The sequence below is a fragment of the Macaca fascicularis genome, chromosome 14 (genome assembly GCF_037993035.2).
Source record: "Macaca fascicularis isolate 582-1 chromosome 14, T2T-MFA8v1.1".
NCBI classification, from domain to species: domain Eukaryota; kingdom Metazoa; phylum Chordata; class Mammalia; order Primates; family Cercopithecidae; genus Macaca; species Macaca fascicularis.
Window position 1 is genome coordinate 10,191,102 of NC_088388.1, and position 22,898 is coordinate 10,213,999.

Below are 22,898 nucleotides of genomic sequence, written 5' to 3' on the forward strand. Positions count from 1 at the left end.
TCAGGGCAGCCCTTGCCTGTGCCTTATCATGAGCAGGGCGGGCTCAGCCCCTCCCCAGGGCGGGCTGGCGCTGGGTGCAGGAAGCACGCTGCCAGCCCGCAGAGGGTTCCAGGGGCCCCCGCCTTTGTCCCCAGAGAGCACAGGAAGCTAGGGAGAGCCGGCTGAGCGACTCAACACCGTCGAAAACGCCCCCTGCCTCATTTGGAGGGAAGCTCAGTGCAAACTCAACAAGTCCCCCGACTGTTTGTGTTCAGGGCTGGGTCCGCCTTTGTGGGAAGTGTCTCCCATCCCCAGCCTGTCACATGAGGTGGGGACCTTGGGCTTTGAAACATCACTGGGCTGCCGGAGGGAGAGCTCAGGAGTTGACAGAGTGTATCCAGGTTATTTGGGACTCACAGGTCAAATCGGCTCCAGTCTGGCTGTCCCTATCAACCAAAGATCCCTCAAGGCCCCAGAGGGAAACAAGTCCATTTTGCAGTTTTTCCTAGCTCCGCATAGGGCTACTTTCTTTTTTTTTTTTTTTTTTTTTTTTTTTTGAGACGGAGTCTCGCTCGCTCTGTCGCCCAGGCTGGAGTGCAGTGGCGCGATCTCGGCTCACTGCAAGCTCCGCCTCCCGGGTTCACGCCATTCTCCTGCCTCAGCCTCCCGAGTAGCTGGGACTACAGGCGCCCACAACCGCGCCCGGCTAATTTTTTGTATTTTTAGTAGAGACGGGGTTTCACTGTGGTCTCGATCTCCTGACCTTGTGATCCGCCCGCCTCAGCCTCCCAAAGTGCTGGGATTACAGGCGTGAGCCACCGCGCCCGGCAGGGCTACTTTCAAACTCATGAACTCAGACCTGCCAGGCGAATGAGTGAACAGAACTTGGACCTGACCATTCACAACCTCCCAGGCCCTCAGGTCCCCCAGCTCCAAACACACCTCCACTGTGCTCCACTTGGACGTGCCTCCCTGAGTCCCCACAAGGCTCACTCCCATCAAATCCCTGCTTAGGTGTCACCTCAGGGATCTCTGGTGGTCTATACCCTCCTGCTCATCACATGTCCTAGGATGTGGGCTTCAGTAGAGCAAGGCATATCCGCCACCAGCTCTGCACACAACAGTGGCCTTTCCAGTGAATACACTGGGGATCGGAGCACAGAGGGTGGGCAAGCCTGGGGGCGGCAGAGTCCTGCTGATGGGGGAGGCTGCCTAAACAGCGTCACCCAGATGAGGAAGGGGGAGGCCTGCTGGGGATTCCCAGGGGAAAAGCAAGCTGATGAAACTAGCAGCAGGAAGTCCAGCCAGCTGCTAGTCTCAGAGCCTTCCTAGCCCAAAAAGCAGCACTCTTGGAGCAAATGAGGAAGTTTTACTCCTGCCCCAGAGGCCTCCCCAGTCCAGGAAGACAGCTTTAGAAAACGCAGCTTTTTGCAACCATGGAAAAGTGTAATTAAAGCTTAGAACCCTAAATTCTCAGGTGAGAGATGTGCATTGTAACCATCACCCAGGCCGGGGGCGGTGACTCACGCCTGTAATCCCAGCACTTTGGGAGGTCAAGGCGGGCAGATCACGAGGTCAGGAGATTGAGACCATCCTGGCTAACATGGTGAAACCCTGTCTCTAATAAACATAAAAAAAAAAAAAAATTAGCCGGGCGTGGTGGCGGCTACTCAGGAGGTTGAGGCAGGAGAATGGCGTGAACCGGGGAGGCGGAGCTTGCAGTGAGCCGAGATCGTGCCACTGCACTCCAGCCTGGGCGACAGAGCGAGACTCCCTCTCAAAAAAAAAAAAAAGAAAAAGAAAAAACAAACAAAAACCCATCACCCAGTGGGGTGCGGTGGCTCATGCCTGTAATCCCAGCACTTTGGGAAGTTGAGGCAGGCGGATCGCTTGAGGTCAAGAGTTCGAGACTAGCCTGGCCAATATGGCAAAACAGCTGTCTCCATTAAAATACAATTATTAGCTGGGTGCGGTAGCGGGCTCCTGTAATTCCAGCTACTGGGGAGGCTGAGGTAGAAGAATCGCTTGAACCCAGGAGGTGGAGGTTGCAGTGAGCTGAGATCGCACCACTACACTCCGGCCTGAGACTCAAACAACAAAACAACAAAACAAAAATAATCCATGACCCAACTCCTAAATCTAACAGCAACTGACAGTATAGCTGCCCTTCCCCCACAGAGGTCACACTGAAATTCTGTTCTCTGGATCTAGCCAGTTTCTAACTTTGGGACTATAATGTGGAGAACTAACAGCACCGGGGATACCCCAAAGCTTATCTGAACCTCTCATTAGTACCACTTGGGGTGGGGAAGCCTCCAGATGTCCTTCCAGCCACTGAGCAACAGCGCCACCTAGCAACCCTCTCAGCAAAGCCATGGAGCTGTGCCAAGCCACCTGACTCCTCCTAAGCCCACCCCGAAGAGAAGAGCAAGATCAGATTCCAGGAGCAGCCCCTGCAAGACAAACTCTTGGTTAAAAAAAAAAAAAAACACACTCAAGGCCAAAGCAACATATAACCACGCCCAACTGGCTTGTTTTATTGGAGAAGGGGACGCGGAATAAACAACGTGAGACAGCTGGGACCTGAGGCTGGAAGAACCCCCTCCCCTCCCCATACATGCCCACTGCCCCAAATAAAAAATAACCAACTATGGGAGAGCAGCCGAGACAGCAACTGGGGGCAGGGGAAGGAGATACGGAACTCGAGGGCAGCGGTGGAGAGACCATGCGTGTGCTGGGAGGGCCCAGAGGCAGCGGTGGCACAAACAGCGCAGGTACGAGTCTCTGTGTCTTCCCCGGGGTTATGTATAAATATAGAGAGATGAGGCCTTCTCTCCCCTGCTCTCCCTTCCGCTCCGTGCTGCTCGCCGCGGTCCCAGCTCCTCTTTCCACATGAGGGCGAAGGGAAGGGGGATGAACAAGTCATCACCGAATTGCAATCAGACCCACATCCATCAGCTTCTGGATCTTCTGTGCTATTACAGGATTCTTTAAGTGTCTACAGAGGAAGAGGCAGTTATTTGAAATGAGACAACCTTTAAAATCTTACTTCCTTACTTCCTCTCAGAGCAAGCCCCAATTCAACCCCCTCTACAGAAGGCCCCGGCAAGGAGGGGTCCTGGCGAGGCCTGGGGCGCAGAGCTGCGGAGGCCTGCTCCACTTCGCAGAACTTGCCAGTCCTACTCCAAGCCCACGACACAGTTTCCAGCTAAGACCTTTCTCCCAGCTAAATGGGCCTTTCCAAATGACTGCTCAAGCTATCATGACAAACAAGGAAGGCCCTTCCAGCTCTCCACCCACTACCAATCTCCTCAAGTTTAGGAGAATGACAGAATTCCTCTTCCTCCCATACCGAGCACACCCCTCCCAGCTGTGTGCACTCATCTGCCTGCTTTTGTTCTCCATTTCCAGCAAGGCCACCTCTTTGACTCTACGTACTCGCTGAGTGCCTGGGGGTCCTTCTGCATCTGTTCCAGGATAAGGCGCATGGCTGGGTCACTCATGATCTGCTGCACCTCGGGGTCGGCCATGGCTCGTCGCTTCACATCTTCGGGGCTGTCATGCCGGTTGTACTGCGCCATCATACAGCGTTGGTAGCCGTCTGCCGCCTCCTGCAGTCCAGAAGAGACAAAGGCGAAGAGTGTTGGCACCACCCAGCTCACTACTTCAGCAGGTCCAAGATAACAGAGGTAACTGACAAGGGAAGACAGAGCAAGTAAGAGAGAAACGGAGAAATGGAGGTGACAGGGAAGAAATCAGGGACTGAATGTGGAAAAGACCCAACAGAGAAAGAGGCAGGGGGAGCCCTGGAGCCCCAGAAGCAGCCCCACCTTACAGCTGGAGTCCAGGTCTAGCGCCTTCTGGTACACATCCATGGCTTTGGTGTAGTCCTTCATCGCTTCCAGGGCAGCAGCTTTCCGTGTATAACCCTTGACTACAGACAGGAGAGGTGGTGCGTCATCCAAACGCAGCGCCCAAGGCTGCTCCTTGCACCTCTTCACCTGCACATCAACACTGTTCACACCTGCTGATGCTGGATCCTAAATGCTACAGGTCCCAAGGACACACAGGTAGACAAAGGGCTTGCCCTTTCCTTCTCTAATCTTTTGGCTAGAGACAGGGGACAGGCAGCAGAAAGGTACTTACTGAAGGTCGGCTCCAGCTGGATACATTCCTCACAGTCCTAGAATGAAGCAGCAGAAAGAAATTAGGCTCATTCCCTTGGACAAGCTCACTACAGGCAGCTCAAGCATGTGAACTTCCAACTAACACCTCACCCAGCACCACACAGAGGTGATGACACCAGAAAAGACAACTCCAGATGATGGATCATCCCATAAAAGACAAACTGCCCGGACTCTGCAAGAGGCTGATGCTATGAAAAACACATAGTGGGGGACAATTCCAGTTTGAGAAACTGAAGAGTACATGACAGCTAGACCAAATGCATGGGCCTTGGTACTGAGAGCTTTGGAATCCAAAACCACTGCTGATTAAAAAACAAAACAACGCCAGGCGCGGTGGCTCACGCCTGTAATCCCAGCACTTTGGGAGGCTGAGGTGGGTGGATCACCTGAGGTCAGGAGTTCAAGACCAGCCTGGCCAACATGGTGAAACTCCGTCTCTACTTTAAAAAAAAAAAAAAAAAAAAAAAAGCCAGGTGCAGTGGCTCATGCCTGTAATTCCAGCACTTTGGGAGGCTGAGGTGGGTGGATCACCTGAGGTCAGGAGTTCAAGACCAGCCTGACCAACATGGAGAAACCCCTTCTCTACTAAAAATACAAAATTAGCTGGGCGTGGTGGCACATGCCTATAATCCCAGCTACTAGGGAGGCTGAGGCAGAAGAATTGCTTGAACCTGGGAGGCAGAGGCTACGGTGAGCTGAGATCGTGCCATTGCACTCCAGCCTGGGCAACAAGAGTGAAACTCCGTCTCAAAAAAAAAAAAAAAAAAAATTGCTGTGTTGGTGGCTGCACCTGTAATAATCCCAGCTACTTGGGAGGCTGAGGCAGGAGAATCGCTTGAACGTGGGAGGCGGAGGTTGCAGTCAGCCAAGATCATGCCATTGCACTCCAGCCTGGGCAACAAGAAAGAAACTCTGTCTCAAAATAAAATAAAATAAAATAAATTTAAAAACCCCAAGTTTTAAAACATATTTTTGGAGAAGTAGGCAAGTCTGAGTATGGATGGACAGACGGCAGATGGCATCAGGCCTTGGTCTGGTGAGGCTGCGTGAGCTGACAGTGCTGCACTGGACAGGGAGTCTTTTCAGGCAATGCGTGCACAAGACTTGGATGTCTCATTCTAAGTGCCAAATGTATACAATTTCCTTTTGCAAACAGTTCAGCAAAAAAGGTGAGCATTTAATTGTCAGATAAAGGTTGAAGATACACCAGATATTCACTATGTATTCTTCTTTTTGAAACATCTTCAAAGTAGGAAATCATGAGGAAGAGAACATTATGCAGTACACTGAGCTCACCTGGGATTAATTCCAACCCTTCCACCAAGAAGCTGGGACAGCAGCAGAAACCCCATTCATTCTTTCTCCACGCTCTCATGATTGGGAAAGCACTGCCCACCTCCGAGGTGACTGACAACCCGCTATTCTTTGCCTCACAAATCAATATGCTTTTGACATGACTCTTGTACAATCCTACTAGTAGAAATGATGTCTCTAGGCCCAGACACAGACCCAGAAGACAGTGGCACAAAATATAAAAACCTACACAAACCCAGGTATGGCTGTTTCTAGACGGGTCACACTTTGTCACCTTCCCACAATATGGCCCAGGTTTGTCAGCCAGAGAACAGTCAAAAAACACTGCTGAAAGAGGCAGCGTGGTTGATACTCAAGAGAATGATGGGAACTCCATTCACAGTGTCAAACAATCGTATTTGACCAAACTTGATATGACTGAGAACAGCAGACCTACCTAGCTGAGCAAAACAGAAAAGCAAGGAAGGATGGCACAGCCGCTGAGACACATGGTGGCTCCTCAAAAATTAAACGTAGGCCGCGCGCAGTGGCTCATGCCTGTAATCCCAGCACTTTGGGAGTCCAAGGCAGGAGGATTGCTTGAGCCCAGGAGTTTGAGAGCAGCCTGGAAAAACATGGTGAAACACTGTCTCTATAAAAAAAAGACAAAAATTGGCCGTGCGCGGTGGCTCACGCCTGTAATCCCAGCACTTTGGGAGGCCAAAGAGGGTGGATCACGAGGTCAGGAGATCGAGACTATCCTGGCTAACATGGTGAAACTCCATCTCTACTAAAAAATAGTGAGCCGAGGCCGGGCGCGGTGGCTCAAGCCTGTAATCCCAGCACTTTGGGAGGCCGAGACGGGCGGATCACGAGGTCAGGAGATCGAGACCATCCTGGCTAACACAGTGAAACCCCGTCTCTACTAAAAAATACAAAAAACTAGCCGGGCGAGGTGGCGGGCGCCTGTAGTCCCAGCTACTCGGGAGGCTGAGGCAGGAGAATGGCGTAAACCCGGGAGGCGGAGCTTGCAGTGAGCCGAGATCCGGCCACTGCGCTCCAGCCTGGGCGACAGAGCAAGACTCTGTCTCAAAAAAAAAAAAAAAAAAAAAAGTGAGCCGAGATTGCGCCACTGCGCTCCAGCCTGGGTGACAGAGCGAGACTCCCTCTCAAAAAAAAAAAAAAAAAAAAAAAAAAAATTAGCAGGGTACAGTGGTGCACACCTGTAGTCCCAGCTACTCAGGAGGCTGAGGTGGGAGGATGGCTTAAGTTGGGGAAGCAGAGGTTGCAGTGAGCTGAGATCGTGCCACTGCACTCCAGCCACCCTGGGCGACAGAGGCAGACCTTGTCTTAAAAAAAAAAGGGGGAGGGGGCCCAGGCACAGTGGTTCACGCTTGTAATCCTAGCACTTTGGGAGGCTGAGGCAAGTGGATCACCTGAGGTCAGGAATTCAAGGCCAGCCTGGCCAACACGGTAAAACCTCGTCTCCACTAAAATACAAAAAATTAGCCGGGCATGATGGCGGGTGCCTGTAATCCCAGCTACTTGGCAAGATGAGATGGGAGAATTGCTTGAACCCAGGAGATGGTGGCAGTGAGCCAAGATCGTGCCACGGCACTCCAGCCTGGGCAGCTGAGTGAGACTCTGTCTCAAACAAACAAACAAAGTAAACATAGACACCACAAGGCCCAGCAATTCCACTTCTTAAAAATGGTTAAAAAGGCAAAAACAAAGAAAAAAGAGGAAGGATACAGGGGTGAAAGGACCCGCCTTCCAATGTACTGCCAACCAGTAATAACTCCATGGGCCAGGACCAGTTAGATACAGGTCCCATATTTTACACACACACACACCACTATAAATCTAGGCAACACAGCAAGACCCCAACTCTACAAAAAAATTAAAAATGAAGCAGGATGTGGTGGTATGTGCCTGTGGTCCTAGCTCCTCAGGAGGCCGAGGCAGGACAGAGTGAGACACTGTCTCAAACATCATCATCAACCCATGTTGATGAAAACACAGAGAGAAAACCCACTCCTCACATGCAGGCTTACAGTAATGGCCGCCCCCACAGGTCTCCTCACCTTGAGTGCCAGCTGGAACTCCAGGAGTTTGGTGTAGCAGGCAGCTCGATTGCTGTATAATTTGGCATCTTTTGGGTTCCTTTTGATGGCTTCTGTATAATGCTTCATGGCCTGAGGATAGTCCCCTGGGGAAGAAAAACAAAGTCTATTTTTTAAAAAGCAAAAGGCCCCCACATATAGCCGGCCATATTACCCCACAGCCTGGCATGGGAGGCACATGCAGCACCACTCCCCCCGATCCCCAAGCTGCAGGCAGCACCTTTCTGAAAACACTCGTTGCCTTTGTTCTTCTCCTCCAAAGCCAGGTCGGGGTTTATGTAGGCCAGCCGCTCTTGCTCCTTCAGGATTTTCTCTGCCTACAAAACATAATTATTGGAATAGTAATTTAAACACTCATAATCATCTAAATATTAGGATTTTAATTTTCAGAGTATTGCTGACAAGCTTTTTTTTTTTGAGACGGAGTCTCGCTCTGTCACCCAGGCTGGAGTGCAGTGGCGCGATCTCTGCTCACTGCAAGCTCCGCCTCCCGGTCATGCCATTCTCCTGCCTCAGCCTCCTGAGTAGCTGGGACTACAGGCGCCCACCACCACACCCAGCTAGTTTTTTTTTTTTTTTTTTTGTATTTTTTTTAGTAGAGACGGGGCTTCACCGTGTTAGCAAGGATGGTCTCGATCTCCTGACCTTGTGTTCCGCCCGCCTTGGCCTCCCAAAGTGCTGGGATCACAGGCGTGAGCTATTGCTATGGTCCTTGCTATTGCTGGCAAGTTTTTAAAAGAAATTTACAGTTTTGTTTTTTTTTTTGAGACGGAGTCTCGCTCTGTCTCCCAGGCTGCACTGCAGTGGTGCGATCTCAGCTCACTGCAAGCTCTGCCTCCCAGGTTCACGCCATTCTTCTGCCTCAGCCTCCTGAGTACCTAGGATTACAGGTGCCTGCCACCATGCAAGGCTAATATTTTGTATTTTTAGTAGAGACAGTGTTTCACCGTGTTAGCCAGGATGGTCTCTATCTCCTGACCTCATCATCCACCCGCCTAGGCCTCCCAAAGTGCTGGGATTACCATAAAAGAGAATGAATGGCACTGACACAACACTGGTACAAGAATAAGCCCTGTATGAAAAGGATGCACACCTCACTAGCACAATTCATTCTCTCACCAATCCTTTTGTGAATATAAAGTCACACCCTACATAATTTATGACAATTGGCCTGATTCACATCATTTTATCATTTTTGTTGTATAAAATAGTCAAAGTGTTATGTTACAAGAACTATTAACACTCTTTTTTTTTTTTGAGACAGAGTCTTGCTCTGTTGCCCAGGCTGGAGTGCAGTGGCCGGATCTCAGCTCACTGCAAGCTCTGCCTCCCGGGTTTACGCCATTCTCCTGCCTCAGCCTCCCGAGTAGCTGGGACTACGCACTCAGCCACTATAAACACTCTTAATGCACAGGCCCTCAATATTGACACATTTAGGGTTGAAATCTTGACCAATACAAAAAACTGCAAAAAATAAAACAAAACAAAACCAAAAACCAGATCACTTCCTATATGTTGTCACTGTTAAATGAGAGAAAAAGAATCATGTAAGATGACCAAAGCCACTACCTAAAAAAATGTCAGGTTCAGCCAGGCATAGTGGCTTACGCCTGTTAATTCCAGCACTTTGGGAGGCTGAGGAGGGCGGATCACTAGAGTTCAGGAGTTCAAGACCAACCTGGGCAACACAGTGAGACCCCTTTCTCTACAAATAATAAAAAAATTAGCTGGATGTGGCCAGGCGCAGTGGCCTGTGATCCCAGTACTTCGGTAGGTCGAGGTGGATGGATCATGAGGTTAGGAATTTTGAGACCAGCCTGGCCAATATAGTGAAACTCCATCTCTATTAAAAATACAAAAATTGGCCGGGTACGGTGGCTCAAGCCTGTAATCCCAGCACTTTGGGAGGCCGAGATGGGCGGATCACGAGGTCAGGAGATCGAGACCATCCTGGCTAACACAGTGAAACCCCGTCTCTACTAAAAAAAGAATACAAAAAACTAGCCCGGCGAGGTGGCGGGCGCCTGTAGTCCCAGCTACTCGGGAGGCTGAGGCAGGAGAATGGCGTGAACCCAGGAGGCGGAGCTTGCAGTGAGCCCAGATCGCGCCACTGCACTCCAGCCTGGGCGACAGAGCGAGACTCTGCCTCAAAAAAAAAAAAAAACCCCCAAAATTAGCTGGACGTAGTGGTGCGCACCTGTAGTCTTAGCTACTCGGGAGGCTGAGGCAGAACTGCTTGAACCTGGGAGGCTGAGGTTGCAGTGAACAGAGACCGTGCCACTGCACTCCAGGCTGGGTGGCAAAAATAAAAAATTAGCTGGATGTAGTGGCACACGCCTCTAATCCTAGCTACTCAGGAGGCTGAGGTGGGAAGATCAATGAAGCCCAGGAGATTGAGGGTGCAGTGAGCCATGACTATGCCACTGTACTTCAGCCTAGGCAAAAGAGTGAGACCTTATCTCAAAAAAAAAAAAAAAGGTCGAGTTCGTTATTAAATAAAACAGTAAGAAACAATGGCTCAATTATTAGGAAAACAAGAAAAGACCCCTATTCCTTTCCTACCCACCTGCTGACATTTCTTGAGCACATCTGGGGTTCGGTGCTCTGCTAGAGACTTGTTATAGAAATGGATGGCATCCTTGTACTTTTCTTCTTTGAAGTATGAGTTGCCAATTCGAGCATACGCTCTGAAAAAGAGAGACAGACAAGGACTGCTTAGGACAAACAGATAAGGTCAGCTCCTGCAGAAAAACACACCTGCAACTAGAAAGACCCGCATCGCTGCCTTCAACACTTTTTGTCTTGTCTGCGGTGACCTTCTTGCCAGCCCCTTTTTTTTTTTGGAGACAGAGTCTCGCTCTGACACCCAGGCTGGAGTGGTGGTGCGATCTCAGCTCACTGCAAACTTTGCTTCCCAGGTTCACACCATTCTCCTGCCTCAGCCTCCTGAGTAGCTGGGACTACCGGCGCCCGCCACCATGCCCAGCTAATTTTTTGTATTTTTAGTAGAGACGGGGTTTCACTGTGGTCTCCATCTCCTAACCTTATGATCCGCCCGCCTCGGCCTCCTAAAGTGCTGGAATTACAGGCATGAGTCACCGCGCCCGGCCTGCCAGCCCTTTCTTAACACAGCAGATTCTATGGCCAGCAGCCCTCCTCCCCATGCAGAGAAACTTAAGTCTTGGACAGCAAACCCTCCACGCTATCAAGGTATTCTGGAAGGTCCAGCCTACTTGGCAATCTGTCGATAGTCTTCTCGGTTTTCTCTCCCCACGTCAATGGCCTTCTCACAAAGCTCCCGGCACTTATTGTAGTCACCCTTTTCGAAGTACACCGCTGCCAGGCAGGATGGTGAAGAAGGAACAGTCAGTCCTTGCTTCTTCCCTCAGATACCCAATAATTCCCTTGCCCCTTGTTTCTGGGCCTTACCTGCTTGATTGGTAATGTAAGTCATGTTGGTGGGGTCCAGCTCCTTGGCTTTGTCGTAATGCTTCAAGGCTGTGTCAAAGTCTTTCTTCTTGTAGGCATCATTCCCCAGCTCTTTTTCTTTCAGTGCCTAGATGAGGTTTAGAAGTGAGTGCTGAGCAAATCTAACTCAGGTGACAAAGACAGCAAGAATCTATGATCTGTCACAAGTTCTGAAATACAGCTAACATGTATAGAACTCTAGCAAGTTCTCCTGAAGGCCTCTTCATCAATCAGCTATAGACAATACAGTCAAGTATCAGCCATTAGAATGAAAACTAACTTCATCTTTGCTTGCTCTGAAACTCCCCCTTTTCCACCTACTCTCCTGGATCTTTGTCAGGAAGCAGAGCGCTTCTTTAGGGGAGAGGAAATGCCTTCAACTTGAAGCAACCATTGAGGACAGCAGAGTTTTGGACCAGGCTTTATTCTGAGAGGCTGTAGCAGATCTGGTGTCGGTCCTGTGGCTGCCTCAGGGTCTTAGTTGTCAGGGAATCATAGCAGAGGGTGTGGTGAGAGGATGAGAAGGGGCTGAGTGGCACGAGTCTTCGGCAAAACTCGCTACCGCCCACAGTGGAGGGCCTTTTTCCAGCTGAGACACCCTAAACAACCAACGCTTACCCATTTCAAGGTGCTAAATTTGGCAACAATCTGCTGTTCCAGTTACAAGGAGGGAAATGAAATCGTTGAGGCACATGCCTCCTGCTCCAAAAGAGTGCTGCTTAGCGGACGCTCCCAACTGCATACCATGTCCAGCCAGGAAGCAAAGGTCTAAGGATTGATGTGGACAACATTCTTCTGGATCATGACAAGGATGTGAATTACTCCCAACTTTCTGGTCTTGCTCTGACCAACATTCACACTGGCAGCAATGAAGCTACCGTTGCGTCCACGGGAAGGGCAACTCCCGCTGCTCACTCTTGGCTACACATCACTCCTAGGAATTCTCTTGTGCAGCTCATCTTTTTTTTTTTTTTTTGAGATGGAGTCTCGCTCTGTCGCCCAGGCTGGAGTGCAGTGACAAGATCTCGGCTCACTGCAACCTTGGCCTCCCAAGTTCAAGTGATTCTTCTGCCCACCATGACACATGGCTAATTTTTCTATTTTTAGTGGAGATGAGGTTTCACCATGTTGGCCAGGCTGATCTTGAACTCCTGACCTTAGGTTATCTACCCACCTTGGCCTCCAAAAGTGCTGAGATAACAGGCATGAGCCACTGTGCCTGACCTGAAGCTGATCTTTTAACATGCTGACCATTCTAATGAATAATAGTCATAAGCTTAGCACATACTAAAGCACTCAAAATAGTTACAGCTGGGCACAGTGGCTTGTGACTACAATCCTAGCTGAAGCAGGAGAATCGCTTGAGGCTAGGAGTTCAAGACCAACCTGGGAAACACAGCGAGACTCCGTCCCTAAAAAAAACCATAATAATCATGGTCATTCAAGGTCGACAGATGTTCCCATTCAACATAAAGATTTCTAGTTGTCTATAAATGAGTGACAGTGAGGAGAGAAAAAACAAGACCTGCTTCTTATTCTCTGGAAGATCTTCTTCCATTGGCTCTGGCTTGGTCTCCTTTTTGGGAGGGGGTGGTGGGGGAGGTGTTGCAACCTCTTCCTCCTCATCCATACTGCCCAGATCGACCCCAAGGAGGACACTGAGAGTGGTCATGATCCGGGGATCTTGTAGTTTCCTAGTATTGATTTAAAAAAAGAAAGAAAAATTGCAATTACTTCTCCCCAGTCTTTTAACTCCCACTATGAAAGTCAGATTCCTGTGTTTAGAAGCTCCTCACCCATCAAAAGATGGCTAGATTTTGCATCACTCATGAGATACAATTGAGGAATGCTCAAACTGTCAAAACACCATCTAAAATAGAGTCAACAAAAATAAATAAAATGAGGTCACAGATGGCCGGGCACGGTGGCTCACACCTGTAATCCCAGCACTTTGGGAGGCTGAGGCAGGCAGACCACTTGAGGTCAGGAGTTTGAGACTGGCCTGGCCAAGATGGTAAAACCTGTCGCTACTACTAAACATACAAAAATTAGCCAGGTGTGGTGGTGTACACCTGTAATCCCAGCTACTCAGGAGGCTGACGCAGGAGAATCTCTTGAACCCAGGAGGTGATGTTGCAGTGAACCGAGATTACACCACTGCACTCCAGCCTAGGTGACAGAGCGAGACTCCATCTCGAAAAAATAAAATAAATAAATAAAATAAAATAAAATAAAATAAAATAAAATCAAGTCACAGAGGTCAAATTTATTCCTCAAGGTTGGCAGATACACAGAGGAATAAGTTGTTTTAGGTATACTTCCGTAGCTGATCTCAGGAGCCAGAGGATTGAGATAGAGATGGATACCAGTACAAGATTTAGCCACATTTTTTTTTTTTTTTTTTTTTTGAGAGGGAGTCTCGCTCTGTCACCCAGGTTGGAGTGCGGTGACGCGATCTCGGCTCACTGCAAGCTCCGCCTCCCGGGTTCACGCCATTCTCCTGCCTCAGCCTCCCGAGTAGCTGGGACTACAGGCACCCACCACCTCGCCCAGCTAGTTTTTTGTATTTTTTAGTAGAGATGGGGTTTCACCGTGTTAGCCAGGATGGTCTCGATCTCCTGACCTCGTGATCCGCCCGTCTCGGCCTCCTAAAGTGCTCGGATTACAGGCCACCGCGCCCGGCCGATTTAGACACATCTTTTTTTTTTTTTTTTTTTTTTTTTTGAGACGGAGTCTCGCTCTGTCGCCCAGGCTGGAGTGCAGTGGCGCAATCTCGGCTCACTGCAAGCTCCGCCTCCCGGGTTCACGCCATTCTCCTGCCTCAGCCTCCCGAGTAGCTGGGACTACAGGTGCCCGCCCCTGCGCCCGGCTAATTTTTTCTATTTTTAGTAGAGACGGGGTTTCACCATGGTCTCGATCTCCTGACCTTGTGATCTGCCCACCTCGGCCTCCCAAAGTGCTGGGATTACAGGCGTGAGCCACCACGCCCGGCCTAGACACATCTTTACACATGAACTTCAAGCTTGTTTCCACCCTGATCTACCAACAGAGACAGTAGGGCCTTAGTAGATGGAAAGGATGGGGTTGACACTAGATCAGAGTTCTAGGATAGCAGGCAAGAGATGTATATAGATGACAAGGAACATTCTAGATTACTGTGATATATGCTCCCCTGACCCTTTCTATAATTACAAATAAACGACCACCCGCTACTGCTCTGCAGAGAATAAGCAAAGGCAGAAACTGCAGTTTAGGGCAGGGAACCCTCTGCTGTGACGCTACAGGAAGAAAAAGCATAACATTCCTCCTGATTTCCAGAACCTCAATGAGCTGCATCCACTTACGTGCCCAGGTCGGAGGGCTTGTTTCGCAGCTGCTCTATCAGCTCTCGGTAGGTAGGATCACTGAGTAGTGTCCTTGTCCTGGGATCACTCTCCAACTTCTGATACAGATTGGGCATGTTGAAAGGGTTCATGAATTTTCTCTCTGTCCGAGTAAAGGAAAGCACATCACTATGAAACGAGTTCACTAGAATTACTGTGTCCCATACCCTAACAGACTGACATTTCTCAGGGGGAAGACTCAAAATTAATCCCATTAATAATAAGAAAGAAAACTGTGCGTAGTACCTACCTGCCAACCTGGCCTCCATATTCTGTAAACCTTCTTTCAGTTGAGGGTTATTTGCCTCGTGTTTTAAGCCCTCCTCATAGGTTCGCTTAGCTTCTTCAAATCGGTTTAAGAACTCTAGAGCTGCTGCCTTTCGTGAATAGCCCTTAAACCACCAAAGAAAGACACAAAATAAAGAACACCCAGAGGTAAATCCAGAAGATGAACTCCAAAAAGAACAATTCTACTTTTAATGGGGGAAAAAAAATGAGTATTCGCACAAAGGCCAAAGAGCAAAAAGGAGAGGAGTAGGCTACAAGACCAAGGCTGCTACTTTAAGGATCCATCCAAATAGCAGAGGCACATCCGCCCCACCCCATTCACCTCTGATCAACTGTGGTCAGTTTCTTTAGCAGCATTTTTTTTCCTTATTTATTTTTTTGGTAAAGACAGGGACTCCTTATGTTGCCCAGGCTGGTCTCAAACCCTTGGGCTCCAGTAATCCTCATGCCTCAACCTCCCAAAGTGCTGGGATTACAGGTGTGAGCTACTGCACCTGGCCTCTTCCTCCTCCTCCTTTTTTTTTTAGACAGGGTCTTGCTCTGTCACCTGGGCTGGAGTGCAGTGGCACGATCTCAGCTCACTGCAATATCCGCCTGCCAGGCTCAGGTGCTCTTCCTCCCTTAGCCTCCTGAGTAGATGGGAATACAAGCACATGCCACCATGCCTGGCTAATTTTTTCTGCATTTTTAGTACAGACAGGGTTTCTCCATGTTGGCCAGGCTGGTCTTGAACTCCTGACCTCAAGTGATCCGTCCACCTCAGCCTCCCAGAGTGTTGGGATTACAGCATGTGCCACCGCGCCTAGCCCCAGCCTCTTCCTTCTTAGTACCAAAAATAAAGGCTGTATTACAACTAATAGCTATCTTAGATTTGATGAAAAATGCCGTTTCTGAGGAGGATACTCAAACAGGGAGGTGGGTAGGTAACTATCAGTCTATCAGGACAGGTGAGCCTCAGGCCACCAAATGGCATTTCTGGAAAGGTCGGAAGGGCCTCTCTCCCTCCACTGCCCACAGCTGACCTTGCCCCAGTCAGGCTTTAGCTCGACAGTTTTGCAGCCATCCTCGTAAGCCTTCTGGTAGTCTCCTTTCTTGGCATAGGCAGCAGAACGGTTGCTGTACAGCACGTGGTTGTGGGGATCCAGCTTAATGGCTTCAGAGTAGCACTGTAAGGCATCGTCGATGTTGCCCGCGCTCAGGGCCTTGTTGCCTTTCTCTTTCAGCTCATTGACCTGAGGGGAAAGGAGCACACAGCTTCTCTATGATCAGCCCATTTAATCACAAGCTTTTAAGATAACACTCATTCTTTTCTGGAGTTACCAACAAATAAATGGGTGACTTTACAGATCAGAAAAGAGAAAAGAAGTTCATTTATTTAATTTCCCACACTTTCCGTAGGGAGCCAGCAAAGAAAAAATAAGCAGGGGCAAAGAGCCCAGGCTGCACTCCACGGCAGCCCTCATGTGACGAACGAGGGCTCTGCCACTCTTCCGGTCTCTACATGGAGCTCACGAAGCCACTCCAGGACGTATTACAGGCTCCTTTCATGGAAAAGTCAATTCATCTGTCACAGATTTCCAAAGCATCCAAATGATAAATGGAGCACAGGCCTAGTCACCCCTCACAGGAAGAAGGTGGGCGGAGTGGCACTGATCCATGCTCCAGTGACCCAAAGGCTGTGGGATGGCAGCGGAGGCTTCTCTTTCTTGGGAGCAGCAAGATGCCTGCCTATGGCATGGTTGCCATCTCCTCCCATCAGAGAAGAACTAGTCTCCATTTCCTGGTGTGACAACATGTCGCCACATGATAGATAAATGTTCATTAATGGGTAACAGTCAAGCTAGCCCCCCAAATTGATTCCTGCCATTCTTAAATATTACTGCATTACAAAGCGGATGGAGGATAAAGAAATGCTACTGTGGTTTAAACCTCTCCATTCTCAAACATTTAGAGTGCAAGAAGTAGGGATACAGCAGGGTTTGGTTTTGTTTTGTTTTTCGAGACGGAGTCTCACTCTGTCGCCCAGGCTGGAGTACAGTGGTGCCATGTTGGCTCACTGCAACCTCTGCCTCCCAGGTTCAAGTGGTTCTCCTGTCTCAGCCTCCCAAGTAGCTGGGACTACAGGTGCCCCCCCCGATGCCCGGCTGATTTTTGTAATTTTAGTAGAGACAGGGTTTCACCATATTGGTCAGGCTGGTCTTAAACTCCTGACCTCAGGTGATCCATCCGCCTCAGCCTCCCAAAGTGTTGGGATTACAGGCGTGAGCCACTGCGCCCGGTGGGATACAGCAGTTTGAAAAAGTGAAGCAACTCTGCCTGGCCGCCCCACTGTCGGAGAAGTAAGAAGCCCCTCTGCCCGGCTGCCTGACTGGGAAGAGAGGAGCACCTCTGCCTGGCCGCCTCTGTCTTGGAAATGAGGGGCACCTCTGCCTGGCCGCCTCTGTCTTGGAAATGAGGGGCACCTCTGCCTGGCCGCCTCTGTCTTGGAAATGAGGGGCACCTCTGCCTGCCCGCCTCTGTCTTGGAAATGAGGGGCACCTCTGCCTGCCCGCCTCTGTCTTGGAAATGAGGGGCACCTCTGCCTGGCCGCTGCACTGTCTGGAAAGTGAGGAGTTCCTCGGCCCAGCCCCTGCATGGTCTGGGAAGTGAGGAGCGTCTCTGCCCGCCCATCCCACTGTCTGAGAAGTGAGGAGTGCCTCTGCTGGGCTGCTGTGCAACCCTCCAAGTGTGAAGTGACAGCCTTGTGTGTGATCTTTCTGCCCTCCCCAAGTTTGCATTAGACATTAAAGTTTACTTTTTAATAAAAAAAAAAAGAAAAAGAAAAAAAGTGAGGCAGGCCTTGGCCCTGTCTTAACAGGGTCCTCACTAAAGGGTTTCTCCTCACTGAGCTGCCCCACAAAAGGCCAGGCGCCCCACAGCAGCCTACCTGAGGGCAGGCAGCCCCTCGAGAAGCTCCTTCATTTATTCATCTTATTATTATTTTTTGAGACAGAGTCTTGCTCTGTCCCCAGACTGGAGTGCAGTGGCACGATCTCGGCTTACTGCAACCTCTGCCTCCCGGGTTCAAGCGATTCTCCTGCCTCAGCCTCCCGAGTAGCTGGGATTACAGGCTCCCGCCACCACGCCTGGCTAATTTTTGTATTTTTAGTAGAGATGGGGTTTCACCATGTTGGCCAGGCTGGTCTTGAACTCCTGACCTCATAATCCGCCCATCTCAGCCTCCCAAAGTACTGGGATTACAGGCGTGAGCCACCGCGCCCGGCCATATATATACATATCTATGTATTTTTTAAAGACAGTATCTCACTTTGTCACCCAGCCTGGAGTGCAGTGGCATGATCACAGCTGGCTGTAACCTTCAACTCCTGGACTCAAGCAATCCTCCTGACTCAGCCTTTTTTCTTTCTTTCGTTCTTTTTTTTTTGAGATGGAGTTCCACTCTGGTTGCCCAGGCTAGAGTGCAATAGTGCGATCTCACCTCACCACAACCTCTGCCTCCCAGGTTCAAGCGAGTCTCCTGCCTCAGCCTCCTGAGTAGCTGGGATTACAGGCATGCACCACCACCACCATCCATCTAATTTTGTATTTTTAGTAGAGACAGGGTTTCTCCACGTTGGTCAGGCTGGTCTTGAACTCCTGGCCTCAGGTGATCTGCCCGCCTTGGCCTCCCAAAGTGCTGGGATTACACGTGTGAGCCACTGCGCCCGACCAACTCAGCCTTTTAAGTAGCTGGGACTACAGGTGTATGTCACTACGCCTGGCTAAATGTTTTTCTCTTTCTGTGGTAGAGATGGTGTCTCTCCATATTGCCCAGGCTTGTATCAAACTCTTGGCCTAAAGCAACCCTCCTGCCTCAGTCTCCCAAAGGTGAGCCACCACACCAGACCAAAATATACCTTTAAGAGGTAAACGTTCTGTGAGATAGTTATGTCACCCAAGTTACTAACTCATTCTATGTATTATCCACTCACGACCCAGTAAATTGATGCAAGAAATAATTTTGTTAAGAGAAATGATTTTAGGCTGTAATCTCAGCACTTTGAGAAGCCAAGGCGGGTGGATCATCTGAGGTCAGCAGTTCGAGACCAGCCTGGCCAACATGGTGAAATCCCGTCTCTACTAAAAATACAAAAATTAGCCCGATGTGGTGGTGCATGCCTGCAGTCTCAGCTACCCAGCAGTCTGAGGCAGAAGAATCACCTGAACCTGGGAGTCGGAGGTTGCAGTGAGCCGAGATGGCGCCACTGCATTCTTACCTGGGGGACAGAGTGAGACTCTATCTGGGGGGGGGAAAAAAAAGAAAGAAATGATTTTGGAATCCTGAAATACATCAGGAACTTCCATCAATCAGAGACATTACAGAGGCACAGGCAGAAGGAACCTGCCAAATTAAGCAAACAAGGGATAAAAAATCCTAGAGCCCAAGATGGAGGGCAGAAGACAAAGAGTTAACAAAACTCAAGTGGTGTCAAGAGGCAGCTGGTGAAGTTCTTGCCTATGCTTTAAAAAAGCATTTTTCAAACAGAGTACTGATCAACAGTGGGTCAGGAAATCAATTTTGTAGGTCATGACCAGCATTTTAAGAGACCAAGTGGGACAAAAAATACCAGCACACAGGGCACATAACAGTAAATACTGTTTTGCTGAATGTGTTACATGGCTGGATGCCTGTGTTGGGTTAAATGTAAGAAGTATATCATTGCAGGATTTATTTGAAAGGCCCCTATTGAAAAAAAAGACAAGCTTGAACATTCAAAATCTGTCCAACTTGTTTTTTTTCTGGAGACAGAGTCTCACTGTCATCCAGGCTGGAGGGCAGTGGAGCAATGTTGGCCCGCTGCAACCTCCACCAGCCGGCTTCAAGCAACTGTCCTGCCTCAGCCTCCCATGTAGCTGGGACCACAGGTGCACGCCTCGATGCTCACCTAATTTTTTTTTTTTTTTTTTGAGAGAGAGTCTTGCTCTGTCACCCAGGCTGGAGTGCAGTGGCACAATCTCGGCTCACTGCAAGGTCCGCCTCCTGGGTTTAAGCGATTCTCCTGCCTCAGCCTCCCAAGTAGCTGGGACTACAGGAGTATGCCACCACGCCCAGCTAATTTTTGTATTTTTAATAGAGACACGGTTTCACCATATTGGCCAGGCTGGTTTCGAACTCCTGACCTCATGATCCACCCGCCTTGGCCTCCCAAAGTGCTGGGATTACAGGCGTGAGCCACCGCCCCCGGGGCGATTTTTTATTTTTTATTTTTTTTAAATTTTTACTACAGATGGGGTTTCACAATGCTGGACAGGTTGGTCTCAACCTGACCTCATGATCCACCCACCTCCGCCTCCCAAAGTGCTGGGATTACAAGTGTGAGCCACCGCACCCAGACCAACTTGAGTATTTTCTAAACTGAAATACAAACCTCACAGTTGAAAATGAAAACAAAGTCTTGTTTATTTTCAGGAATGGCTTCCAGATGGTGGGCTCAAACACACCTGGGGTTAAATGCCAGGTCATCTGTACAGTCGCCATGTCAGTTTGCTGTCCTAAGTCAAATATTCATTCACCATCTATCTATCTGCACATACACTTCTACCATGGGTGGTGGTGATTTAAAAACAAACATTTTAAGACCAGGCAAAGTGACTCACGCTTGTAATCCTAGTGCTCATGCAGTGGGAGGCCAAGGCTGAAGGATAGCTTGAGCCTAGAAATTCGAGACCAGCCTGGGAAACATAGCAAAACCTCTGTCTCTACAAAAAATTTAAAAATTAGCCAGTTGTGGTGGCGTGTGGTTAGCTACTCAGGAGGCTGAGGCAGGAGGATCGCTTGAGGCCAGGAATTTGATGCTGCAGTGAGCTATGATCCCACCAGTGCACTTCAGCCTGGGCCACAGAACCAGACCCTGTCTCTAAAAAATAAAAAATAAATTTGGTAACAGCAGAAAGAGGTCCTTTCTCTTTTTTTCAAGACGGAGTCTCACTCTGTCGCCCAGACTAGAGTGTGGTGGCACAATCACAGCTCACTGCAACCTACGCCTCCAGGGGTGAAGCGATTCCCCTGCCTCAGCCTCCCCAGTAGCTGGGATTATTGGCATGCGCCACCATGCCCCGCTAATTTTTGTACGTTTATTACAGAGGGGGTTTCACCATGTTGGCCAGGCTGGTCTCGAACTCCTGACCTCTGGTGATTCGCCCGCTTTGGCTTCCCAAAGTGCTGGGGATTATACGTGCGAGCTACTGCACCCAGCCGAGATCCTTTCTTAAAAGTAAAAGAGCAATGTCTTATTCCAGAAAATTTTTCCTCACCTATAATACAGCCCATTTAATCCTAGACACAACTGAAGCATTATATGGGCACAAAAAGTTTATTAACTTCATTTCCACTCTTTTTAATACAGCAAGGAAGCTCGAGCTTTGCCTAAAGCAGCAACTGCTACAAGAGACCAAAGGCTCAGCTCTGGAACTCCACCAAAAAAAGGGTGGTAGTCACTAGTCCATCGAGATGTCTTACTTAAGGGGAGCGTGTGGGCAATCTTAGTTTTATGGATCTGAAGTAAGAACCAAATACCAGGTATAGTTTCAGAACTGTCACCCCGAAGTGTTATGGGCCCGGAGCGACGAGGGTAGTACTCTCGAGCAGATGATTTCTCAGATGTTGGTAGAGGTTTCTCGGAGGTTGTTTTGTTCTTTTTCTTCCGATGAATCATTATAGCTCAATGACAGCTTCCAATGGAACAAAATCTCTAGGCCTTTCACAACCACAAGCTACTGAGGACATAACCAAGTCACTGAAAGGAAGCAGCAGCCGCTTCAAACTCTGCCCCCCAAATGCTCAACAGAGGCCCATAACTTCTAGCGGTTAATCTCTGCAAATTGTCTACAACCGCCCCAGTGTAGCTAGAAATCCACCTTTCGGAAGTGTCGGTCCTCGGTCACTCGACAATCACACACACGCATACAAAAAGAGGGGGAGGGGCCGCAATACATTTGTAAACCACTGTCAGAGATGGAATTCGTTCCAAGGACTTTTGCGGCACCCTTCCCTTTACTGCATCAGCTACACTCGCTCTGTAGCTCCTCAAATCCCCGCTCAACGCTCTCCCACCCTCACATTCTCAGATGCAGAAGAGTAAGATTTGCCCCAACTGGATCTCAGGCTGCTAAGACCCAGTGTATTCCCGTCCCCGCTCCCTGGATCCGTCCAAGTTCCTCGTGGCTAAGTCCGAGCGGTTTCTCCGTCGGCTGTCTCAGATCTCCCGGAGCGCTACCTCGCGGGTGCCGACCCCGGCCCCTGGCCTAACTCCACCCCGCCCTCTGCGGCCCGCACCCTCCCCAGCATAGCCTGCAGCAGCCCCTTCGGGACACCTTCAGGGCCCGGTCGCGGCCCCTCTTCCCGCCGCCGGCCGGACTCACCCAAGCTGTGGCCTCCTCCCGGCCCTCTTCGCCCAACCAAGGGGCGATGGGCGCTCCCCGCGGCCGGCCTCTACAGATCCCGCTCCCGCCCGCCGCCCGCGGCCCTCGCCTCCCCGCCGCCGCCCCGTCCGGCTCCAGCACCCAGCTCCGGTCGCCCAGATCTGGCACCCGCCCCGCCCCCTACCGCGGGCCTGGCCTCCGCCGGTCCCCGAGCGGTCTCGGGGCCTCAGCCCGCCCCTCCCCCTTCACCTGCTCCATAGCGCAGCGCGGCCCGGAACCCCGTTGAATCGAATCCGTCCGCTCCGCGATCCCAACCGCACGCGCCGCCTTCTGGAACCTACTAGAAGCTGCCGGGACCCCGGCTCCCGCCCCTTCCTCGCCTGCTCACTGGTCGAGTACTTCTAGGGGGCTCTCTGTGCTGTTCTACTACTGGCTTGAGGTCCAGCCCATCATCTCCACTTCCCTCTCATTGGACAGCGGGGAGTGATTCCCTCAACCCTGCCTCCCCCGCACCTCAGGATTGGACGCCGCTCTATAAACCCACCCATCTCAGGCTGCACGAACGGAGGGAGGAGCGGACTTCTGCGACACAGATTGGTCTTTTGCTCTGCCAATCGTAGCCGCGCTGGCCGCGCCCATTGGTTCCGTTCGTTCTGGAAATTTCCACCTCTCCCATTGGGCTGCCGGACTCCAAGTCGGAACCGCCTTCAGAATGAGAGCGATTCCAATTGGGCGGAGGGTTGCCAACCCTCTGCGCTGATTGGTTTAAATCGCTG

At 50.2% G+C, this 22,898-nt stretch overlaps 1 protein-coding gene and 2 long non-coding RNA genes across 4 annotated transcripts; all 3 read right to left on the minus strand.

Moving 5' to 3' along the window:
• Positions 1 to 2,490: 2,490 nt before the first annotated feature.
• On the minus strand, positions 2,491 to 22,438 carry STIP1 (stress induced phosphoprotein 1). Of its 2 annotated transcripts, XM_074013334.1 has the most exons (15): positions 22,372 to 22,438; positions 21,278 to 21,474; positions 15,744 to 15,953; positions 14,684 to 14,825; positions 14,395 to 14,536; positions 12,576 to 12,744; positions 11,012 to 11,138; positions 10,816 to 10,918; positions 10,149 to 10,269; positions 7,803 to 7,899; positions 7,544 to 7,668; positions 4,126 to 4,162; positions 3,810 to 3,913; positions 3,418 to 3,590; positions 2,491 to 2,977 (listed from the first exon to the last, which is right to left on the minus strand). In XM_074013334.1, the coding sequence occupies exons 4-15, from the start codon at positions 14,700 to 14,702 to the stop codon at positions 2,905 to 2,907; spliced, it is 1,290 nt and encodes a 429-aa protein (XP_073869435.1). In that variant the 5' UTR covers positions 14,703 to 14,825; positions 15,744 to 15,953; positions 21,278 to 21,474; positions 22,372 to 22,438; the 3' UTR covers positions 2,491 to 2,904. The 2 variants fall into 2 exon arrangements, with proteins under 2 accessions (XP_073869435.1, XP_005577532.1); XM_005577475.4 differs by lacking the exon at positions 21,278 to 21,474.
• On the minus strand, positions 16,074 to 17,548 carry LOC135967209 (uncharacterized). Its single transcript, XR_010581173.2, has 2 exons — positions 17,260 to 17,548; positions 16,074 to 17,107 (listed from the first exon to the last, which is right to left on the minus strand). It is a non-coding gene; the product is annotated as an uncharacterized lncRNA (long non-coding RNA).
• On the minus strand, positions 21,365 to 22,237 carry LOC141408437 (uncharacterized). Its single transcript, XR_012423130.1, has 2 exons — positions 22,123 to 22,237; positions 21,365 to 21,477 (listed from the first exon to the last, which is right to left on the minus strand). It is a non-coding gene; the product is annotated as an uncharacterized lncRNA (long non-coding RNA).
• Positions 22,439 to 22,898: the final 460 nt, after the last annotated feature.

Coding starts and splice junctions, on each gene's coding strand:
- STIP1 (XM_005577475.4), bottom strand. Junction 14,826..15,743: donor TAAAGCCTGACTGGGGCAAG/GTCAGCTGTGGG, acceptor TGGTGGTTTAAG/GGCTATTCACGAAAGGCAGC. Junction 3,591..3,809: donor ACCTGGACTCCAGCTGTAAG/GTGGGGCTGCTT, acceptor TCTGGACTGCAG/GAGGCGGCAGACGGCTACCA.